Source organism: Oenanthe melanoleuca, chromosome 2 (assembly GCF_029582105.1).
Source record: "Oenanthe melanoleuca isolate GR-GAL-2019-014 chromosome 2, OMel1.0, whole genome shotgun sequence".
Classification (NCBI taxonomy): domain Eukaryota; kingdom Metazoa; phylum Chordata; class Aves; order Passeriformes; family Muscicapidae; genus Oenanthe; species Oenanthe melanoleuca.
The window spans coordinates 33,930,022-33,954,974 of record NC_079335.1 but is presented as its reverse complement, the minus strand read 5'-3'; the positions used below and the strand labels follow the sequence as shown (position 1 = coordinate 33,954,974).

The 24,953-nt window shown below is 39.5% G+C and overlaps 1 protein-coding gene across 1 annotated transcript in view; it reads right to left on the bottom strand.

Annotated features, from left to right (window-relative positions):
* CPA6 (carboxypeptidase A6) overlaps positions 1–24,953 on the bottom strand; it is an 80,443-nt gene that overhangs the window by 20,983 nt on the left and 34,507 nt on the right. Inside the window, exons 2-6 of the mRNA XM_056486094.1 lie at positions 24,021–24,096; positions 11,417–11,541; positions 7,924–8,038; positions 6,924–7,025; positions 5,992–6,096 (exon numbers count right to left, since the gene is read on the bottom strand). Of these exons, the coding sequence (XP_056342069.1) occupies positions 5,992–6,096; positions 6,924–7,025; positions 7,924–8,038; positions 11,417–11,541; positions 24,021–24,096 (523 nt within the window). The remainder of the gene's footprint in view (positions 1–5,991; positions 6,097–6,923; positions 7,026–7,923; positions 8,039–11,416; positions 11,542–24,020; positions 24,097–24,953) is intronic.

Genomic DNA, 24,953 nt, shown 5'->3' with positions numbered 1-24,953 from the left:
AGCTCTGTGTGTGTGCTGTTCCCTCAGCTGGCTGCACTCAAGCACTTCATAAACATTCTTGAGGAAGAATCTGAGGTCTTGAATGCTGCAAAATTCCTGGTAAAGACTGCTCTCTGGGGCCTGGTCCACAAGCCTAATGGCTGGCTAATTGGCACTATGCATCCCATATGCATCCCACGAGGTGACTCATAAATCAGCCCCAAGCTGACAACAGTGGGGGCAGATGTTGCCACTTTGCTTCTTAGACAGTCTGTGTGTCTCTCTCAGCTCATTATTATGGAGTGAAAATACAGGTTTCTAGCCTGGTTTTGGAATAAATCAGTACCAATGTCAGCATGAAAAAAAAGCCCAACAAACAACAAAATACCTCTGAGAACTGCCCTCAGCCTTTAATTTCTTTTTCTGGGGCTATATTTGCTCCCTAGGGGCATGATGAAGTCCAAACCCATAATCTTGAATAATTTGGCAACTCAAATAATTGTGATCATTGTTGAGGATGGGAGAAAAAGGTGGTGAAGGTCACTGCATTTCCAAAGTGTGAGGCTATTTTGACTTTCATTTGAGGCCCTGATGAGGTCACTCCTTTAGGGAGATGCATTTGATCTTAATGGACATTTCCCTTACAGTTAGCATAGGATTCTTAAAACATTTTGCCAAGAAGAGCAATCAATGCATGCTTCTTGAAGATTTGTAATTACATTTCTTGAATTTTCTAATCTAAAAATATAAATTTGTGCATGGGAAATAAAGAACAACACATCTCAAAGTCACATCTCGACCATGCTGTTTTCTGAAAATACTGTATGAAGGACATCTCAAGGTTATACATCATCAGAATGGATCAAATGGCAGCATTTATTAGAGGAAAGAAAGTCAAACCAGATGCAATGGGAATCCTCATCTGCTTTCACTAAAACTGAAACAGAATCTAGTTTTGATGTTAATTTGAATAGCAGTCTGCGAACCATATTTCAGATTTCTAAAGAAATGGTAAAATCCTAAATTTTAGGTCTGGATAATTTGATAGCTGAATTCTGTTTCTCCTCTTTCAATGAACAGGAGTTAAGTGTTCTAACTTAACATATGTACAAATATAATTGTATTTTTGCAAAATGGCTATAGGTATTATGTCTTTGTTTCTGTGAGGGCTATTGGATTTTGGATAAATACATGATATACCTGAGTTTTGTTTCTAAAGTCTACTGCTTTCATCAAAGTAATTACACATAATAGAATATCTTTCAGTTCATAGTATTTACTAACATGTATTAATGTATTAGATCCAATATGGCCTTTTAAAAATTCTATGCTAACAAACTTTTTTTTTTTTTTTTTCCCCTGAATCTCTTGCTGTGAACACAAGTTCTGGGTTCATTTATCTTTGCAGGTTGCCTTTAAAGTAGCCCACATGTAATCAGTTCTGTCTCCTTTTACAGTTTGTCTTGCTTCCCTAGTCCACCAGAGGTCTTGCAATTCTTCCACTATCAGAGATAGTTCCACTATCAGCCCTTTTCCCATCCCTTTCCTGCTGAAATTGGGTGGGGTCCACTGTAACCTGATGGATTTCACTGCAGTACAGGTGCAGACACTTCTCTGTGGCTCATTAGCAGGTACCTAAAACTCTGGTCCTGTGTGTGCAGGGTGTCCCCTTTCTGAAATTCAATGACAATGAGGTGGGGTTTGTCAGAGGCCACCAGTACAGCTAGTTCTGACAGAACATCTGATTATCTTTAGCTGAGAGACTACAGACATTTAGGGGCGCCTTCCACAGAAACAAACAGTGATGTTGTTATTAACATCAGACCTATGGAGCACAGAGCCAAGGCTAGGGCTCATTCTGGAGTAGATTATAAGACAAAAAATACCCAAAACAACACACAGAAAACCAAACAAAACCCACAACTCCCCAAACCATAATCTTTGCTCTCCTTTTGTTTGTTTCAAAATGTGAGTAGGCTGCTTTTGTACTTTTAATTATAGTATCATGTAATATCCTGTGCATTCTCTTTCTCTTTTAAATCTGTAACTTCTGTGTATTTTTTCTCTAGCTATTATTTTCATTTTCTCTAATTATTATAATTGTCCAAATACAGAGCAAGCCTGCACAGCAGGCAGCCTCTTGCCTTCCCATGCTCCAGCCTTACATCCTCACTTCCCAAGCCTGATCTGCTTTGGTCTCTTTTGCATTTCTCAGTAGGTGGGAGCCAGGTCCAGTGTAGATGAACAATTCTAGATTCTCTGTAGAAAGTGGGGAGCTGCTGCCATACCCAGGAAAAACACCTGAGCAGCTGCTCAGTGGCACCTCCACCCTTTGCAGGTGCTCTCCTGTTGTTTGCAGCAAATCCACTGTCACACAGAAGCTGTCACTTCTAGAGGTGCAAGCAAGATCCTGACGGTTCCCAAACTGAATGGGAGTATTTGGTAAATTTTGAGGCACCTAGTCTGAGGCTTGAATGTTAATTGATGTTCATGCATAGAGGGTTTTCTTCCTAAATTGCTTGAAAAGCCTTCTTGTACACAGGAACATGGATATACTTCAATGAAAATAAGTGTCAGAGATCACAGGGTGAAGTGAAAGCTTACTAAGACATTTCAGGCTGCCTGCCTAGTAAAGGAATGCATGTATGCTGTTCCTGCTAGAAAAGAAGCCAACATCATGTAAATCCAGCATTTCTTCTTGCTTGCCTTATATCAATGGACTTGTGGTGCTATTCCTTAGAGTCAACTAACATGCCAGGAAAAATCTGTTTCCAAGCTGACAGCCCTTTCTCAGAACTGCTCCTAAATACCAGGGAGGATGGAAAACTGGGCTGCCAGGCTGCAGAGGTGCTTAAGGGAGGAGTTTGCCAGCAAAAGAGAGAGTTTGAAGCACAGAAAGACCTTCGGTTTTCCCAGAGTTCTTACTAAAAATTTCTAATTCAGACAATGAGAAAAGTAATATCCTAAACCAAGCAATCTAATAACCTTGTCTCTCCTCCTTAGCCAGTCATTTTTAATATGATGATGGAGACTATGTGCATAATGTATTCTCTTCCTGATGCTTTTTGCTTTAATGCTGGATTGAAACACTGTTCTGAGAAGGGATGGGCAGACAAAGCTGGTACATTCTTGTAGCCTGAAGGAACTCTGTGGAGACTACTTTTAATCCAGGAAAATGTTTTTACATAATTAGAGAAGCAGCCTTACAAGCTACTCTCTGAAGATCTCAACAGCCAGAAGGTTTTTATACACACACCCACAGCCTATATTGTGCTATAAGGTCTACAGAGAAATCTTGTGATTTTTACCCTACTGCCACATTGTACTGCTTTGTGGGAAAACTTTGGTAAGGAAGAGGAATTTAAACAACAGGCTTCTCACCAGTGTCTTTCTGTCCCAGCTTCCCTCCTTACTGCAGCATGTTCTCCTGGCTAAGCAAGCAGCTCAGAAATTGCAAGTCAGTTCATCTTTACAGTACCAGAAGTCTTAATAAGAAGACACACCATTGCTGCATACCAAAATTTGGAGACCAGCTCCTAAATCTCATCTAGCCTGTTTGTGATTACAGGCTTATCCAAACTGAAGTGGCCTCATTTTTTCTGTACTTTCCCTATACCCTGTTGTGATGCCCAAGGGAAGGTCACACATGGTTGTATGATGATCTCAGCATTAGGGTGTCAATGATGCAGAAGTTTACTCTCACAAAATCAGAGGAGGTATTAATATATTGTAAAGTTACACAGTCATGGGTGAGAAGAAAAGTAAAAAAATTGTGTTTATAGGAAGAAGATTTTAAAAGAATATTGCAACCCTTATTTTGTGCAAAAAATGGTATGCAAAGTACTTAAAGCACATCTGTGCCCCTTTTGACTTCTGCCAATTATGTTGCAAGGTAGTCTCCATTGTGCAGCTAATGTTTCATCTTGAACAAAAGCTTGTTGGCTAGGGGAAATGGCAAAATCCTGTAAACATATAATGCATCTGTAATGAATACCAACTTAGAAAAGTTTAAGTGCTGATATTAAAAAAAAAAAAAAAAAAAGACAGAACCAAAACAGAACCAGACAATTTGGAAGCAAAATTCCAATTCCATTTTATTTCACCTCTCATTTGAAAACTGCAAATGGATAAATATGGAGACTAAGTACTAGACATCAAAATTAAAGGAAGAATAAACCCAATAAGACAGAATTAAAGAAACATTGGAATCACTTGTTTTTCAGTTAATACGAAATCCATCATTTCAGGTGAAATCCATCTATGAAGAAGAACACCCAGCAGATTAACCCCTGGCTCTGGGACTGGTGCCACTGGCAGAATTTTGGGGGTTTTGATCATGAGTTGGCTTACACAACAGCAGGCTTCCCATTGAGATATGGTGTACATGTCTCAAGGGGGGAAAAGGATCTTTGATCACAAGTTAAGATGTCTCTCTGAAAGAGATTTAAACTGGATTTGAAGGTGGAAGAGACTTGGATGCACCACATGGATATTTGAAGAATGTTGTTCCAAACAAGTCCTTCAGTCTGCCATCACTGAGGTTGGAGATCACTGAGGTGGAAACTGGGGATGCAGATCCATGCAGCAGCAAAGACAGAGGGGTTATTGATGTGTTAGAAACCACAGGAGTGCCCAAAAACAGTCATGTAGGGATTAGGGCTTCTTCCCTGCAGAAGGCATTCAGATCAGTAGCCCAACTGAGGCACATCTGTACCAATACACACAGGATGGGCAACAAACAGGAGCTGGAAGCCATTGCATAGCAGAAAAACTGATAGCTGCCATCATGGAAACATGGTAGATGAATTATTGACAGATTGAGACCAACTGTTGAGAAAGGCCAAGTGCCAGATGCTGCACTTGAGTCACAGAGACCCCATGCAGTGCTACAGGCTGAGGGAAGAGTGGCTGGAAAGATGCCCATTGGAAAAAGACCTGGGGGTGCTGGGTGACATCTGGCTGGACATGAGCCAGTGTGTGCCCAGGTGGCCAAGAGGGCCAGTGACATCCTGGCCTGTATCAGCAATAGTGTGGCCAGCAGGAGCAGGCAGGGATTGTCCCCCTGTACTTGGCACTGCTGTGGCCACACCTTGAACCCTGTCCTCAGTTTTGGGTGGCTCACTACAAAAAAGACATTGAGGTTCTGGATTGAGTCCAGAGAAGGGAATTGAAGCTGGTGAAGGTCTGGAGCAAAAATGTAATGAGGAACAGCTGAGGGATCTGAGGGTTTTCAGAGAAAAAGAGGCTCAGGAGGGTCCTTATTGCTCTCTACAACTACCTGAGCAGAGGCTGTAGCCAGATGGGAACCAGCCTCTCATTTCAAGTGATAGGACAAGAAGAAATGGCCTCAAGTTGAGCCAGGGGAGGCTTGGATTGGATATTGGGAAAAATTTCTTCACTGACAGGTTTGTCAGATATTGGAACAGGCTGTCCAGTGAAATGCTTGTCACCATCCCTGGAGGTATTTAAAAGACATATAGATGTGGCACTTGGGGTGATAGCTCAGTGGTGAACTTAGCAGTGTTAGGTTAACAGTTGAACTTGATGATCTTTAAGGTCTTCTTAAACCTAAACAATTCTGTGACTCTATTTTGTGATTCTGTGACTTTGGCTTTCTATTCCTATGGAATTACACAAAAGAGAAATGTCTCTTTTAACCTAAATCCTTAAAACAAAGATATTGCTGAACTGATCTGAATCAGTACACACTGGCACTAATTTACCTTGGCCATTACCAAAATTACTGACAATCTTCACACTTTTAGGTCTTGGAATAAAATCCTACTTCCTATCTCTGCCAGTGTGTGCCTGGCATATTTTTGTCATGTGCCTAGCTGTGTCTGGCTGTCACTAACAGTTTTGTTTATTAAGCACTTAAATATTCCACAAATAATTTAAAAAAGGAGAGGTATAATAGGTACTTATTTTCCATATCAGTTAGATCTGCTACACCAAAAAGGCAAAGTTTAATTAACAGAAGGAATGATATGACTGTAAATTTTAAACACTTACTTCTTTCACAAACCACTGGCAAAAGGCTGGGCCAATCCACTCTCTTGCATGAATCCCACAGTCAATCCAGACAGCTTTCTTGTAGGGCCGTGATCTTTTACCTAACTTGAAGTGTGAATAGTCACCAAATACCAATAGATCACATCACATTAGTGGAAACACAATAATGAGAAAATAACAGAATAGGAGAAAGACTAAATAATTTTGAATTTCCTTATATAAAGGAGCACAAATTTACTGATTTAAAAGGTATGGTCAAGATAATATTAAGCAGGTATGCCAAGATAATAAGGCTGACTTATGGAAAAAACTGTAGAAAAAGTGAGATCTGTAAGTACTTCTTTTATGAGGAATGATTATCACATGGAATAGGATGAGGAACAATGACACTACATGAATTGCATGATAATAAATCAAATTTTCAGAACTTTTCAATAGGAGATGAAAAGAAAATACATTGAAAGTAAGTTTTTTTACATCTTGCTGACACACTCTAATTTATGGTCCTAATCATGTGAGTTGAGAGCACAAAACCCTGAAATTTTGCCAGTAGCTAAGAAAGAGCATTTGTAGCACATGCTGAGAAGGGCTCCACAGTCCTCTGGGATCCCTCTCCAGCATAACTGCTCTTCTAGTTGTCTATAAACAAAAAGCTTTGCAATCCCCTTAAATCCAAATCCTGCTAATTGAACTTTTCCTGTTATCTTTCTCCATGCATATCCAATCCAGGTAAATAGGATTTGCCTATTGGTTTTCCAGCTTTTTTTCCCCTTTTTTCATTAAAGATGACATTCAGAAGGATACTTAGATTTTAGCTACTCATCCTTAGGAAACACTGTTAAGCTGTGTCTCTGGTGTATATGCTGTAACATAAATAAGTGTCTGTCCCTGATTCCAGATTTTAGTCTCTTTAATGACTACTTAATCTTTACCTTGAGTACATACAGTGGTCTCCCTTCATAGGATTTTCCAACAGAGAACATGTGAACAAGATCTGAATAAGTTCTATTCAGATAATGCATCCAGTCCTCGATCTGCAAGCACAAAAATAAAATCATTGCTTCAATCTTTGCATTTCATGGGAAGAAGCTGTAATACATTTATTGAGCTCATCTCTCAGTCCTCTTTCTTTAATTTGATTTTCCTGTAGTTTTTTGGGGTCATATTTGTTTGTTTTTGTTTTCATGCCTTAACCATTATTTGGCACTCATAGCTCTATAGCCAGAGGCTGGATGCAGCCTTCACATGGGGTTTTTTCCCATTTCATTGTTGGGTATTACTGGAATCAATAAGCTGTCCATTGAAAATATGGGGATGCAGTTAATCCACCATTGCCCCTAAATATTAATGGAATGAAGAAAGAGGGTCTGTGTTTCTGCCTGCCAGAGCACAATGGCAAACAGATTGACATGCAGGACTCACTGCTGCCTGCACTATTTGTTTTACAAGCACCAGATCTTGTGGTGCAGCACCCTCCATGCTCAGCCTAGTGACTTTGTTTTGGTGCAGACTGAAACTGTATATGTGAGCACACTTACTCACCCAGCCATCATCCAGGATAGTATTCCTCATAAATGAGTTTGTATCTAAGTGTTTTTATGTATTTTTACCTCCTGTGCAAACACTTAAGCATTTACTCATGTTGCTTAATTAAATGACTTAGTTTTAATCACTCATTGAAATCTCTTATTCCACCACAGTAAAAGACCTACTCTAGAAACAAAACTCAGATGCTCTGAAAGAAAGTTACATGTAAAGATAAGCCTTGAATACAAATATTAAAGATTTTTTTTTTTCAAGGAAGTGCTTATTTTTGAAGAAGAAACACTTAGAACAATCCTCAAGATGGACAGGTAACCAGAGAATGAAACCTTAGCCTTACTAAATAAAACATTGCAGTAGATAGGAGGAACAATATGAATTTTAATGCACCTCTTCCAGGGAGTGGTACACTTCATAGTTATACCCGGAGAGGGACCTTCGATTCCTGTGGGACCTCCCTCCAGTTTGGTTTTCTATTGCTTGCTGCAGGTCTGATATGAGAATCCTAGGTAAGAAAAGGTAGTGGCATTACAGAAAAACTTGAAGAACACACAAGGTAGATCAGAACAACAATCATGTTTAGAAGAAATATAGCAGAATAAACCATCCTGACTTTCCTTCATCTGTTACATTTTGACAACAGACTGCTTCAGGCTTACTTGAATATAAGCTGCCAAAAAAATACTCCATCTGCTTTGAAATGTAACAGTGCCTTCAAAACCACAAAAAGCTTGTTAAATAACTAAAACACAATGATGTAAATAATGTAGCCAATGTGATGAAGCACCCACTTTCATTTGTTTATGAAACAGCATTTACCGTCTTCTTTTATAATCCAATTATACTATGTGCTCATGGATCTTCAAAAACTTGTTTCAAACTACATCAAAAATCTTTGTAAGCTTAGGAAAACATGGACACACTTTCTCTTGGGAGTGGCATGGAACATTGCATATAGCTACAAGTTGTAGAGGAAAAACAAAGCTATCAAGAACTCGGTAGCATTATTCTGTCTGAAACAAGAAAAAATAGCAAACAAAAAATCTAAAGTGGGCTTTGTTGTTTACATTATCTACTCTCTGTAGTTTGCCAGTTTTGTTAAAACAACTTAGGAAAAACATGAAAAATACTAAGTGAAATTTAAATATACTTGTATAAAAAGTGAAAAGTTCTTTGCATTGAGCAAAATGCAGAAAGCTTTGTGTAAGCTGAAACTTTCCTGTTTTATGGCAAAAATAAATAATGACACAAATACAAAATTATAATACAGAAAACATCTAAAAATAATTATAATGAAGAAGTTGAAGCATCCATCCATTGATCCCACCAGACAGTGGCAGAAGCTGGGAATATTGTCACAGATATCTGTAACAACGTTACTGTAAAACTGAGAGTCATCCTTACATGCCTTCTCCTAAAGCATGGCAATGTATAATCACCATGCCACTAATTCACCATTCCAATAAAAAGACAGTTACATTCAACCTTTTACATTTTTATAGGCATTAGCTTCCGTGATTGGAAAAAGATGGAAAGAAATGGCATTTGCTCTGCTCCTAACTCAGCTGAGAAGCAGATGCCTCAAAGGTAATAGGTCTGTCTACAGACAATCAAAGTAAAGGTTATTCTCATCTTCCAATGCATTAGTGAAGTAGTTGTATAATTAGGAATCACATTGTTCTACATCAGCAACATTCATTAAGCAAACTAAATGATTATAGTCTTGACTTGCAAGGTGCTATATATACTATAAGACCAATACTGTAAAGCTGATTAAAGGAGTGATTTTATTCAAGTCATTAGGGCATCTAATATTTAAAAAAAATGCTGGATTGCTTGGCAGAATTCTGATTAGTATAAGCACCTACCAGAATCAAGCTCATTCTGTTAACTTTTGCATCTGTACTCTAAATGAGATTTGAAGGTTTTTCTTTTATTTTAAATGACTATGTACTGTGTGTGCTTATAGCACGAAGGCTTTTAAGTCCCTCAGGTCTGAATGCAATGTAAGTAGTTTATTTACCAAAAAACTTACAGCCTAGGCATCTTGGTGCAGAGTTTTGCTGATGCCTGGCTTGCTTTCATGGCCATCTTGTCATGAAGCCAAACCCTAAGAGAGATAAGCCTGTTTTACAGGCAAGTGCTGGTCATTATAAGGGATGCTGAAATGCTTCTTGACTTTATAAATATGTTATAATTTATGTAAGCATCACTGTATCAAGCTGAAATTTCACCTGGAATTAGGCTCAGACTTTTCCAGTTACAAAAGGGATGTAGAAATTTAACTCCATTGCAGTGTATGTGGGGAAAAAAATTAAAAATCGGTGAAAATCAGCCATGTAAAAGGAGCTATACAAAATCTTCACTGTGAAACAGCTCAGGGCTGTGGTTCCCACCCCAGCTGTGCTGTGGGCATGGCTGTGCTTGGCCAGCCTGCTCCTGCTGCTCCCTGACTGTGGCTGTTACTGCTCTCATGGTGAATCCTCCCGACTCCCGTGGAGTTACAGATCTCAAGAGCCTTGTCAGGACAAGCACAGGCTTATTGAGGCTTGGCAGGGTTTTGCTCCTAATGCCCAAAACGGGCAGCAAAGAGAATAAGAGGGAGAGCAGAGGACAAATCTGGACCTGGTAAAATGCTGCCCAGATTCCTTCCAAGTGCACACAGCTTGTGTGCCAGAAGTCAGAGAGATTTTCCCTGTGGAAGATTAATCCAGTGTTGTGCTAGCATTTGTAGCATGTTTTTTGAGGTAAACTGCAGAGCTGTTTTGCTCTGCCAGATCTTGCCCTTGCACATTATTTTGGAACCCAAGCAGAGGTCTTCAAGTACAGAGAGTGTTTATAACACAAATAAAATGTCCTTCTGTCATTTCATTAAAGGTGATTACCGTGAGCAGGAACAGCAGCAGACGTAAATACAACTGCTGGGTCAGAGTAATTAGGGAACATTTTTTTATAAGCACAGGAAAACAATTAGAAAAATCCCCATCCCAGATTTAAACATAAACAAAACCAAAGCAGTGCTGAACCCACATGAAAGTCATTCTGAATTGCAGCTATAGAGCTTGTGTACTTAATTTCCTTATATTTGTTTCTGTATTTTTAGAATAACTAATTAAGAAGAGAGCATTGTTATAATTAAAATGGGATTCTGATGACTACTATACATATGTATACATAAATACATCTACAGTATGATTTACACCATCCTTTTTATCACTGAGAAGTAAGTATAAATAACCTCATATAGGTCTGTATTCAGCAAATGTTTGAGAACTCATCAACTGATTATTCAGATGCTTAGGCATATCATTGAGAAGGCTGTAAAGACAAAATCATTATTCTTGGCCAGTATATCATATGGATAAATATGAAAGGATGAGTATACTCCAAAATTGCCTTGAATTTTTTTAAGTAGCACTATAAATGATATGTGAACCTAAGTGTACATTTGTACTGTATGACTTGCATTGGTCACTGGGAATGGAGAATAATAGAAGCAGTTCCTGTATAATTGATGAGGAAGTTTTGCCTCTGCATTTGCAGATCACTTGTAAATAAACCTTGCTTGTGCTAAATAAAGAAAGAGGCAATGCAGGCTGCAGAATTAGTAATTACCAACCCTCTCTTAACAGATGTGTTTCCACATACATTGAAAACACTTCAGCTTGACTCCAAAGGAGGACATTTAATTAAAGCTGCCTGCCCGTGGGAGATTTTCTGCTCTGCCATTAGAGCGGTTGTTTTCCCGGCCATGCCTAGCTGTCTGCCAGCCTAATTGCTGTGATGTGGAAGGTATTTTCCAGCACACTTGGTATGGTAGGTGCAGACCTGCCCCAAAGGCCAGCCTCTGGAGCGAGGTGCAGGAGGTGAAGCGTGGGCTTACGTGTAGGGGATGTTTGCTTGCTGGAGGAAGGGCAGCAGGCTCCGCGTCGTGTTCCGCGGCACTCGCACGTCAGCCACTGCGCCTGCGACCACGTGGAGGGGGCTGCTGGGCTGCCACAGGTCCACCTGTAGTGCAGGAACCAACCTGTAATTCACATGCATTCAGGGTAGGTGGGGAAGCCCAGGAGGAGGCATGCTTGAAGGCAGGGCAAACCCTCCAGGCATGGTAGAGACAACAAACCTGTGTCGGCTGGTCCAGCTCGACACCTCTGCTAATGGAGCAGATTTTGGGGATTGATTGTGTCCAGCTTACCACAACTGTCCTGGGAGATTTGCCAATGGGAACAGAGAGCAATCTTCAGAATATGCCTCCCCAAACAGATCAAAACAAAATCTACTTCCAGTTTCATGCAGCTCCTCAGACTGCTATATATTCCCAATGCACTAGCTTCTATGCAGTCCATGAGTCTTTTTTATTTTGCAAGGAATTTTCTGTGTTCACTAGGGCAGCAAAAAAATGCTAAAGAGATATAGAAAGCAAAGCACATAGCAGTGTTGTTTACAAAATGTACTTGAGTTTTATTCTTGATAATGAGCTGATGAGAGATCAATAACAGGTCACCAAGACAATGAATACACAATAATTTTGTATTAAATGTCAAAATAACAGGATTAAGATAATCAGATTATTAAAATTTGTAAAAAATTATAGCTACTGAACAATACCACTATTGTTACTGTGCTATCTGTATCTGCACATACCTAAGAGTTGTTTTCTTGTCCATTTTTATTTCCTTTCGTTGCCAAATCTGAAATACACTTAGAAGTTTTAGGCCAGGACATTTTCAAGAAAGCAAGAAAATTTACAAATTCCTTTTTCAAAGGGATTTGAAACTCGGTGTTCTGCACCCTGTAGCAAAATAGTGTAGTAACACATGCTCTTCAACAGAGGTAAGCATAGATCCTCCTCAGCCCGTCTGAGGACAGTGCAAAGAACACAAGCCAACAAAACTCTTTCCAGAGCTTCTGGATATTCATAGGAGATTATAAAAGGGAGTTTCAGCAACAATCTCTGTATCAACATGACAAATAGGCATGCCAAGGTCCACAGGCCTTAAAAATAAATTTGTGAGCTGAATGCAAGGAAGGAAATTGATACTGACTATATGTCCACACATTTCTTAAAGGAACTATAAAAAGGATTATACTTGATACATGTCTTTTGGTTTTTGTCTTGTCTTTTCTGTTTTATTGTGATCAGCTGTGCCAGGCTTCACTGATGAAGCTGTTGATACAGCTCATGAGTGCCCACTGCTTTCCAGGTATCTTAAAAGATTTTTATAATCTAGACTTTAAAAGCTCCTCACTTCTTTTATGCCATAGAAGCTATCTGAAAATATCACATGCATTTACCTGGTCTTGCTATGGACCTCATTTGCAAGAGGAGTACAATCTAGCAACAGGGAGATTAGAGGGAGACATGTTTAGTTCTCCCCATTTCTCAGATGGCCCTGAGTAAGAATATTCTGATTACTAAAAGGGCATCTGATGCTGAACCTGGCTCTACCTCCTCAAGCAATGGTGACCTCAGCCCAGTTAATCCAATTAAATGCCTGCTACTTTGGAAGGAGCAGAACTGAAACACAGGGCCAGCCTCTTCTTGTTCTTGCCAAAACCACTCTTTGTTTCATGCTGCCACAATATGGTCTCTGGATCCAAGTCATAGTGGTGGGTGGCTGCAGCGTCTAACACCAGGACTGGCAAAGTTCACAAGGCTCGTGAAGCTGACAGCAGCTATGACAGATGGTCAGTAGAAACCAAAGTCATGAATTAAATGGTGCTAAATGCTGCTTACAAATAAAGATTGTCTCACTGTGCTAATACCCTATGTTTGTTAGTTCATCTGGTCTTCCATATTTTGATAAATTATAGGCACCCAGTGAAATTCCCCCCTAATTCAACATGGGTAATTTCACACATAGTTAATTAGATATGTGTATTTGACTTTTAAGATTTATTCCTAAAAATATACATCAGAAAGGGTAATTTTGTTGCTCTTAGAGCAACAGTCTATCAATCAGCTCAGCTTGAGCCATCTTTATAAAAATAACAACAAATTGCTACGAACAAACAAAGAACAACTGAAGTGTCACCTGGCCAACTGTAATTTCCAAGCACACAAAACTGGAATAGAAAAAAAACCAAACCAATAAATAACAACTGATATACAACTGAAACATGTTTTTGTTCTTGACAGTTAGTCAGGATTTATTTGGGTGAAACTCTCCATCATCATAGATGGGGTAAACCAACCAATATTCACACTATTAGTTATAACACCACCAGACTCTTTACATTCTGAGGTACTCTAATTGTTCCTCATATTAGTGTCTATAAGTGAATATCAAAAGCAGAAGCACTCTTCTTTTAACTAATGAAATCTGTGGCATGTTGCCACTATCCTCTTTTGGTGAATATGCAATATTTCACCCCTGGCATTGTCCTGGAAGTGAGACAAAAAAATCCCATATTTAGAATGCAAATCATTCTACTTCATCTCTGTTCCTTGTTTGGGTAATTTGGCTACTTTTGACTTCCCCTTCTCTTTCTCTGCAATGTAAACAAAACAGTCAGCGCTTCTCTGGGAGATGTTACCTGTGCTGTCCAGAATAGCACTTCAGTCACTGGCTGGATTTTGCCTTATAAAGCATGTAACAAGCAGCACGTTTCTGCAACAGACATCTTCTAGATTGCAGCTGTCAGCTTGTCCTTGGTGTGACAAGTACATGAAAACTGACAAACAGAAGATGGATTTCAGAGCAAGCATGTTTGGACTGAGCAAGTCCAACTATCCTCTACTCACTGTCATCTTCAGGACACTTCATCATTGCATCTCCCACAGACACTGAGGGTTTTATTGAAGTCATCACTCTTATTTTAACATCATTCCTCTCACAAATATGCCTTGGATTTCCATGCTAGGCTCTGCTGGCTAGTGAGTGGCAGTGAAATGAATTGCTGTCCTATCCTCTTCACCCTCTGTGTTGTTACCCCCACACACTACAAATGAGCTTTTATACACTATTATGGAGCACCAGTCAGTGCCAAAAGATTTCTATTTGCTGTATGGGAGCTAAGATTTGCTGGGTGAGAGGAAGATTTTCCAGCTACAAAACAAACTGATGCAGAAATCCTACAAAACTCCCTCAATGTACAGCCAAATATTTGAACCTAAAAATTCACCTGGTATCTTGAGGCTAGAAGAAAAGCAAGCTTTAGAGCATGTCTGCAAACCTAAATATTCTCACCCCCTTTGCAGAACACTTATTTGCACATCTTTTCCTGTCTTTCAAGCAGCAGGTTGCCTTTAAAAGGTGTTGGGATGTTTAAAGCCTCTGGATAATATCAGAGCCCAGGCAAGATTTTTCATCATGTTCAGAGCTGGGACCAGGAGACCAATTACTCAGCTCCTGCCACTCAAGTGTGACCATGAGTACCTGTTCTCAGGGGCAGTGGTGGCTCCCCAGATGCACAGTGAATGCTCTTTCTCAGAATCTCACTGGAGGCATGAGCATCCTGATTTGCTTTCCATGAGGAAAAAATGGTATGTAAGAGCACACAGGCAGGTCTCTTTTTCCAAAGCACTAAAGCACATTATTGCTTTATTTAACAAAGAAAATGTAAGAGATTATTAATTGTGACTAAATAAAAATGTAGTCTTTTTTAACTGCCTGTTCTTTTTTCAACCTCATATCCTACAAAAGTCCCTGGGGCTCAATTTTTGCTTAGGAAAGCCAGGTTTCTTTGTAGGCAGTTTCTCTTTAAACTGAGGTGTTAAAGACAGCTCAAATAAATCTATCAACTCTTACCTGGATACTTTCCAAGGTATAGCAACCCTGAACTCATTAGTCATGTCTCTAGGTTTTGGTCAGTACAGTGATGAAAAGTCAGCACAAGGCAAAAGGACAAATATTTTAAACAGATTTGGGTACTTAACTAATAGAATTCAGAATTCCTTCCAAAGTTAAAATTATGCAAATAATTTTCCAAGAATACAAACACTTTGTTAGTATAATCCTACATATCACAAATGGTGTACAAAAAACTCTTTTGCTCTGCCAAGACAGAAAACAGAACAAGGAGTTTTTTATTCACTAGCTCAGTTTTCCTCCAGCTCATTCCATGCCCATGGAAAGGAAGCCTGGGAAGAAAAGATCCTCCCTGCTTTTCCCCATAAACACTCTCATGGCTGCATAAATCCCACAGTATTTTTTTTTAAATTCAAGTCACTGAAATAAATCCCCAGTTTCTTTAGACCATGGGGTTTAGGCTGGCCTTTGTAATTAAAGCCATCTTTTTGGGCAGTAGCCTCCAGTTGTCCCTCACTACCTTTTCATAAGCAGATGTTTAATTTCTTCTTCCATTTTGCCTGAAAGGAAGATGCTTAGTGCTCTCATCGGGTCTGCAATTATGTATCAGTCAAAAGAGATGATTGATGTTTGTCATGAAAATAACTAGAATAACTTTGTCATAACTTACATTTAGTATCTGGAGCAAATAGTTTATGATTTATCTGTGTTATTCCCCATGAAGACAGTAATTTTGTTATATGTTTTATTACCTAGCAATTCCAGTTTTTATTCCTACTGAGTTGTGTCCAGCAACACATGTGCTAAAGCTGGCCTTATCCTTAACATCACTATGAATGGATTTCTTTGAGAAGTGCTGTCAGCTGTAAAGTTCAGAATATAATTATTGTTGTGATGCTGTCAGTTGAAATGGCTTGGCATTTCTGAGTCTCTTGTAAAAGGGAAAGTGCAGCCAATAATGAAAGCAGGGGCACTCTTTGCTCATGGGCTTTTTCAGGAAACGTGGGTTTTCCCATTTATATCCCTGTACTCATGTATAGGCACATAAAAACCCTAAGCAGTCATGAAAGTGATTAGATATATTTTCAATTATAAATCCAATTGTAGAAGGCAGAGAGTAGAAGTAGAAACCCCTTCAGTCTTACTGGTATCATCAGAGGTCTGAGCACCTGAGTACTTATCACATAATATGTGGGAAACAAAGTCACAGTCACTTACATGTATGCACACAAATACCCCTCACATGCATGTGTACAGAGTGCAACAGAATTTTAGACTTCTGTTGGTACATCTGAAAAGAAAGAAGCAAGCAAGAATGACTCTTGTTCACTCTGACACTGCTGCATAGTTACAGCAGTGCTGTGATTCACCTGAAAAGTGCAGAACTGCACCTCTCAGATGTCTCCAGCCTTGCAAATGTTTTCAGGACCAGGACTGATTTCATCCTCACTTGTTCCTGCCAATTAAGGAACTTAATTGACAGTCCTGACTGCCAATCTGTTTCAGCTGCTTTTATGTGCTGCAAAATGGTCCAGTGGCAATCCTGTGTGGAATTCCCTGTGCTTTGTAAAAGGACTTACAAGGTAGTCCCAGTGCAAAGTAATTTAGGTTTCTGACTGAGTGCACTAGACATTTTACTGGCTCCAACTTTCCAGTATTTATTTGCTTTTCAGTAAGGCTGGTAAGAGTAATTGTGCCAATAAATTGGGAATGATTCATGGCATTGCAACAACCATAACACTGGCAGAAACAGAATGTGAACAATGCACAGCTTGAAGTTTTGAGTTTTGCAAATCTTTGTGGGACTATAAGGAAGTAATGGTGTTCCCACTCTATTTACTCTGGTATCATTTTACACATTGAAAAGAACCTGTAGGCTATTCCTCAAGAGAGTCACTGAGATAAAACTCATACTCAACTATATAGTAAATGAATATCTGTTCTTGCAAGTACAGATGCCACTGGGCTAAGTATATTTGAAAGACATGAAAAAGTCTTTAACAGATTCTTAAAAAAATGGCCAAACTCTTCTTTTGTTTATTATTAAGCTATTTATAGCTGGGTTCAAATTGCAGTTGTTGCTGCACTGCATGGGAAATGGAATAGTAAGCCCTGGATCTGATTCTGCTCCCACTGGGGGTGTGCTGATGACTTTGTTTAGCTCAGGCTTCCTCAGAGGAAGCAGATTCCTTCCATCTCAGAAAGTCCATGCTTTCTGTGTTCATGCTTTCTGTCTCGTGAGAACTATACTTTCATTACCTGGGCTATTCCGTTCTATTTTGTATTTTCCCACTAAAGTTCTTCTGCAGCAACATTTTCCTTCTGAGCCTGGGAAGTGGTTTCCAAACACGTATTTTGATATATCAAAGAATACCCTCTGTTGTCACCTGATGCTCCTTGTGTATCTGAAATATTTTAATATCTGACTAGAGCCCTAATCACGAGCTAGAGTAAAATCTAGACTGAAAACTAAAGCATCTGCCTATATAGATATATTTGCTGTAGTTGCAAAGTAAAATGCAAGCAGCTCTGGCTGCTGAGCTAGTTCTTTCCTTCTGCAAGTAAGAATTACCCCACTTGGGCTGACAAGCCTTCAGAAAGCCTTGCATTTTCAGAAAGGCTTTTGTCCTTTGAAGCCTTTTTAAACATTTTCCTGTGGAGGTGTAAACTATCAGATTTATAGCCAAGTGATCCTTTTCCCCTATGAGACATTTTTTCTGATTCCCTGAACTGCAATGACAGGATCAATTCAGGGATTACAATGGATAAGCAGCTGCTGTAAGGGCTGGAAAACAAACAAAAGGAAATTGAGTTCTGGCTTCAACGCCTGCTAGGCTGGCTTCCCCCAAAGTTGAAGAAGTGCCTGGTCGTGCCCAGGAATTTCTTTTATAAAAACTACTGAAGAATGAGTGGTCTAACTCTATTATGCCAGGAATGTTCACAGAGCAGTTGCTGCTTTGCTACCTACACAAACACTGCAGATCCCAGTCAGGCACTGTGTGATAAAAAGTGCTTGTAGACCACTGATGGAGTTGAAGTTATCAGTCAAGGCTCAAATGAAGTGCTGCTTCAAAAATAATGCATACAAAGGAAAATTCCAGAGCAGATAAACAGAATCTGTTGCATCTGAGGACCCAAGAAAATCCCTGTTTCTTTGCAAAGCTCTTGGGAATGTGACATTTGTTTCTGTCAGTCAGGTCCAACAGAATTAAAACCATGAAAGGGCTCATAAATCAGCAACAGGCTCCTCAAATTGTCTTCTGAACAAGAAAGAGGAGGAGAAAATAGCCAGTCATTGGAGAGATGTACAAAGCAGAGGGGCAGCAGATGGACAAGAGGAGTCCTGGGGGACAGAGAATGGGCAGTAATATTCATGTTACTGTGGTACTGTCATCCCAAGTATCTCTCCTTCATTTGTTGATTACTGTAATAATTTGGAAATTATTAGGGTGGAACAGTGAACCTGCAAAAAGGTATTTCTGGTATTAAACACTAAGTCAGGATTAAAGATTTGTACTGTATCTATAAAAAAAAATAATTTGTAAGAACAAAAGGGCTGCAACAGAAAATGTAAAATTAAAGACTGGTACTTGTCATGGCTTTACAGCAGCAGCCAATCTGAAAACTGGACAGCAATCTATAGCTAGGAAAATAAATAATTCCATGAGTTTGCTCTTGATTTGTCGAATTATCTGCTGCATTTTAGTCCATCACAACCATATGAAAATGTTCCTCAGCACTGGTATGCAATATACTTGTCATATATGTGTAGCATATTTGCATACATCTTAAATGAAAATCAAGGCAGGAGCTCCACCATCATGTATCCCTGTCAAACTCACTGTCTTGCCTACCCCAGTGGGCTTTGGCACAAGGTCTGTGCCAAAAGTGTCTAAGGATGTGGGGTGGTGCTGCTGGTAGGAAGCACAATTACCAGGGTCTTATTTTTCTTCCCCACAGAGACTGAAAGCAATGCCATAGGAACATTTCTTCTGACCTCAGACACACCCTGAAGAACAGTTGCATACACAGCAGTGCATGATGCACGAGTTTCCTGAGAACTTGTTCTGGAGGGATGTAGTCTTACAGTGAGGGGCTGGTGGGGAGGCACAGGGAACTCTGCTCAGCCTGGCTGAGACAAGAGTCTCTGGGCCAGGGCCCCCTCCGGCTGCTTTGAGGCTGGGATGCAGCTGATCTGACTCAGTATATTTAGCCTTCTATATTTCTTCTTTACTGTAGCTGAGTTTATTGGTTAAATACATGCATGTTCAGGCAATTTCACAGAACTCACAGAAGAAAAATTTTCATCTGTAGGGCTGGCTATTTTTACTGGCAGTGCAGATCTACATGCTATGTTCACCCCACCAGGGAAAAAAAAAAACCAATATTCCATCACCTCAAAGTTAACAGAACCAGCCTATGAAGGAATCAATTTGTAATAATGATTAATAACAAAGTACTGTGGGCAATGGAGCTATGGACCAAAACTAATTTGTGGAAATTACTCAGCAAGTGATTATGACTAATGTGATTTGCCACTGGGCAATTCATGAACAAAAGTAAAATGTGTGGAATGAAACATTCATTATCCATTAGTCACTCAGTATAGGCAATGGCATTCATATGGTGGCACAGCCTGGACAATTTGGGTAGAATTCAGGGATTTGTTACACCAAGTATTATATGGACTTTTTTTATTTTCCCCTTAAAAAAGGAAAGCAAATATCCCTCCTAAGAAGCTCCAGATGGTAGGTTTAAGATGTTCTTAGGAGTGTAAAAGTGTGTGAATTCTCCTTGCAGCTTAGGTATTGGTAGAAGAGCAATCCTGTTTGACATCAAAAGGTTTCTATGTGGACTAAAAACCCTGAGTAGTCCTTCAGATTCTCATTTGAATTTTGTAGTTATGTTCTAGCTCAATTGTCACTGTCCAAGTTAATCAGTGGGGACACATTCTAAGATACTTCAAATATATCAGGAGATATATTCAATTCCAAGATGATCCTTCAGGGATGTCTCAGCATAGATTTCTGTAAATCACATTCAGGAAATTATTCCTTTGGTGTCTGTGCTTTTCCCAAAAGGAGATGACCTTGCTGACCTCCATGGCACTGGCATCCACATGGCAAAAGGCAGAACTCTCACCACTTCCTTCCCCACTGCCCTGTGCTAGAGCAGGCTGCAAATGACAAAATCTACTCAGGAAAATCAGTGGTAAGGACAGTAATCAAGAAGCTGGCAAATAAAACAAAATGAGTGAAATGACACATTGCTGTTCTTTCCCATTCCTGTTTATTTTCTTCTTGGTTCTTTTCCTTTTGTCCAAATCAGTAGACAATAAGGAGGGGTATCTTTGCATTTGCCTTATTCTCTGCCTGACACCAAAATGCATTGCCTTTGCAATAGGATCATCAGGATCATGTTTTCAAGCTATGCCTTCAGAAGGAGAGGGTCATTTGAACTGAAGGGAGTTTTTCTTATAATTCTTTGGATTATGAAAGGTAGGCCAGAAGAAAAGGCTAAGTCACTCTGCCTTACAAGTGTAAATTTAAAGGCAGAAGGAAATGGCTGGAATGAACACAGAACACCATAAGTCTGTAGAAAACCTCCCTTGACCAGACACAGTGAGGAGGAAGCCTGGGACAGGAGGGATTATGTTCCCTTTGCCTTATTACCACAGATGGTCTGTTCTGTGCAAGGAAATCCTGAAACAAGCATACAATCCATTTGTGCAGAATGTACTCTGTGCTTGAACTGTCCTGGGAATTTATTCAAAATATTTATGCTGTGTATGGATCACACCAGGGGTAAATTGGACTCCCCAAATTACTTTTGAACCACACTTCCTGTTTGACTAATGGTGACTAATCTTGACATCCCTAGAGAGTGTAACTTTTGGTCCTCTGAAATATACCTCATCTCTAATAAACTGACTTTCTAGGATAGAGAAACAGGTCTGAATTGAAACCCAAGCACACATATTCTTCTCAATTCAACAACAAAAGTGATGTAAGTTTTATTTTTATTGACTTTTCTTGTTCTTACAATACTGAAAATGGTAGAGAATACTATCAGGCCATATCATAACTCACGTTGAAAACAGAATTTTGCACAACACTGAGTAACATAACAAAAGTGTATTGTCTCGAAAGGATCCTAGTTTCATCTTCATTTCCCCCTTGAGGAACAGAATGTGTGAGTAATGTAACAGGTTGGTATTAATTTACTGCTCAAACCAGAATAGATTCAAAGGAGATGTGTCTTTAAACCAGTTCTGGTCTTCTGACTCAAAAATGAAAAAATCCAAAGTGCGGTCTTTGTAATTATAGCAATTCATACATCTCTGTTGACACTCCTGCTCATATTTCTGTTTGTGTTAAGATGGCAACAGGACTATATCTGGGGTTTGTTTGCAGCTTATTTTGCACTGTTGAGGGTTTTGGGCTTTTTTTTGTGCATTGTCTTTCATTTCCTCCAGAGTATATAATCAATATTGTTCTTAAAGGCTCATATTTAAAAAAACAGAACATGAATCCAATGTCCATTGAATTTCAACTCTGGAAGTCTAGGGGTGGGCGAAGAGCAGGGAAGAACTGACATGGAGACTTAAAAATTGCAGAACTCCAGATACATGGCTTTCCAGAAGGGCTGGTGACTTGCAACCACAAGTGATTTTTTCTGGTATTGAAAGAACTGGGCATTTCTGAGGAGTGTTATTATTGATCCACTTCTTCATGAGGGAATAACTTCGGATTTTTTTATTTTTTTATTTTTTGTGGGGTGGAAATATGATATATTAATGTTAAACTTGTTATCCAGTCGGGTGGATAACACCCTGTGTTCATGAAACTGGGTGTCACTACACTCTCTCTTTTTTGAATCTTCCTTTCCATCTCCTCAGCTTAGTTTCTCATCAGAATCAATCATTTTCTAATTAACTAGTCAGATTCTGATGATGTTTGCCAAAATTTTATTTTCCTGCTCTCAGAGTTACAGTATGCAATTATTTATTCAAGTTTCTGCTGCTCCCACTTTGATTTGAAGGAATCTCTTTCTGGGAGCCTAAGGGAGCTGTGTAATGAGAAACAGTCAGAGGGAGGTGAGTAACCCCTTTGCTTCACAGGGCTCACAATGTGAGGAGAAAGGAAAAAACACATGTGTTCCCTCTTTATGCTCCAGCATCCAGGGGGGAGAAATTAATGCAAAGACCAGCTTCCACATTTATTGGTTGGGTTTATGGTTAGGTTTCTGTCCTAATTGGGAGTAAAACAAGTATTTTTTTGGGGGTGTTACAGTAGCATTCACAGGCAAGGGTCAGGTCCTTAATAAGCAGTGCAAAAACAAATATGAGACAATACTCTTGAGGAGGGTTGGGCATTACAATGCAAAGTGTGCTAATCCATAGCATCATGACAACATGAAATTTTTCATGCAACACGTGCACAGGCTGGATGTCTTGAGAATGGGGGTTACAAACTACTTACAAACTACTATCTTGAATAGGGAACTAAGTGTTAAGAAATGCAAATGTGATGATGACAGCCTCAGCTTTCCTACTTAAAGCTAGTAAGGTGTCAATGTCTAGACTGCTGGAATATTCACAGCAGTAAGCCTTCTCCTGGGCTTAGATACCTAAGGTAGCTCAGTCTTTAAAAAAAAAAGAATAGCAAGAAAGCTCCATCATAACTGGAAGATGGAAGGATTTCAGGAGGGTGTAAGAGCTCTTCTAATACCTTAATTTCGTTTGATTTGGTAAGCAAACAGAGATTTGATTTACTTATATCTCAGATGTTAACTTACTTAACATCTAATCAGACTAGAAACTAATTGGACTAGAAGATTATATGCACCTTCATTTGTTTCTCACTGAGAACAGAATAATTTATGTAAGGTTTTATAGAGGCAGAATTATGTCACAGACTGCCTCACAGTTTGCTGGAGTTGAAGGCAGTGAGCAGCCAAAAGCTTTTGCACATGTTCCAAATGCTGTGGCACTCAACATACTGATCAAGTTGTTGCTTCCCTGATTCTGCTCTGGTTAGGGTGTTTTGGTGACTATTAATGAAGCTTATCCCTTTCCCACAGTGCCTGGGGCTGGTGCATGTGCATGGTACAGTGTTTTTTTGGGACCACAGACCTGGCTTACAGGCAGTCCCCACCCTCTGAGACAGACTGCTGTGGAAACACTGCCTCTGCCTCTGTGAGCTGTGCCAGCAGAGCAGCGAGCTGCAGAGTGCTCCTGTGCTGCACTGCTGCAGTGGCACTGCTGCTTTTCATTTACATCTGCAGGGAAAGGCCAGGGAAGAGAGATTCTGGCTCGTTATCCTAGACACTCTGTCAACTGCCTCTAGAAAATTATTCTGCCAGAAACATTCTCAAACTGAAGGCTTTTTCATATTCCTCTGTGTGTTCACAAGTTGAATTAACTCAGTGTTTTAAATATCACCATTGAACAGATAATGAAGCAAATATGTATGCTAGCAAGAAGTGGAAGAGCAAAGAAAGCAAATTTACAAGTGTGGCATCTGTAGTACTTGAAGGAAATAAGTGTTGTTAAATTTGTCAGGCATGATGATCCTAATGCCTATGCTATTTTATTGGTAAATTAGGTATTTAATGGGCAAAGACTTCTTTCCAGATAATACAATAATTTGAATTGCCAAATGAAAGGCAAGTCGGTTAACTCATTACAGTCTTCAAAAAAGATCAGAAAAAGAAGATGAAAATAACCAAACTCACCTTAAGCCTGTTGAATGCAGCCCTCAGGATCTGTGTTTCCCTCTCGCTCTCAGGAACAACCCGTATGACTTTATCACTGCCAATAACAGAAAATGGAATTGTCACCTTAAGACTCTTTGCAGCAGTGCAAAGGGACAGTAATTAAGCTCAGGTAGCTACTGTAATTGTGCTCTTTCTCAGCACCTGCAAAATGTGAGTGAGCTGGAACTCTGCTTCTAAACTTCCTGCTGATTATGCACTTCCACAGAAATGATTTGCTCTTTGCAGATCAGTGTCAAGCTTGACCTTCCATTTCTATGCAAATGTTTTGTTCATTCCCTCTAAGTTAAGCCATTCAGGCTGACATCTTCCATACTGAATATCTGCCTCAGAACAAAGAATTTTTTTTTTCCGAAATGATTAATCTGTTTCTGAGGATGAGATTAGGTAAAATACATTGTTATTTCATGTTTAAACCTTTAATGGGCTTTGAAAAGTTCATAGTTCTCATGCATTCAAGAGGGGAGCTGACTTGAGAAAAGAGTTGATCTTCATATTGGGGCACACCTTTTGCTTTCCCATTAAAACTTGCACAAATTTTTCACAGTAAATCACTGCTCATACATGCACAGAAGGTTCTGGATAATAGTAGATGATTTTATTCGCTTTCTTTAACAGAAACAGAAATAGAGTAAGTTTAGGTAAGATACAGGAATAAATTCTTGGCTGTGAGGAGCACAAGAACTGATTGTCCAGAGAAGTGGTGGATGCCCCATCCCTGGAAGTGTTTAAGGCCACGTTGAATGAGGCTCTGAACAACCTGTTCAGGTGGAAGTTGTCCCTGACCATGGCAGGAGGGCTGGAACTACATGACCTTTAAGGTCCCTTCCAACTCAAGCCATTCTATGATCTCAATTGACATAATTCTGCAAACTGGAAACCTGAAACTGGATG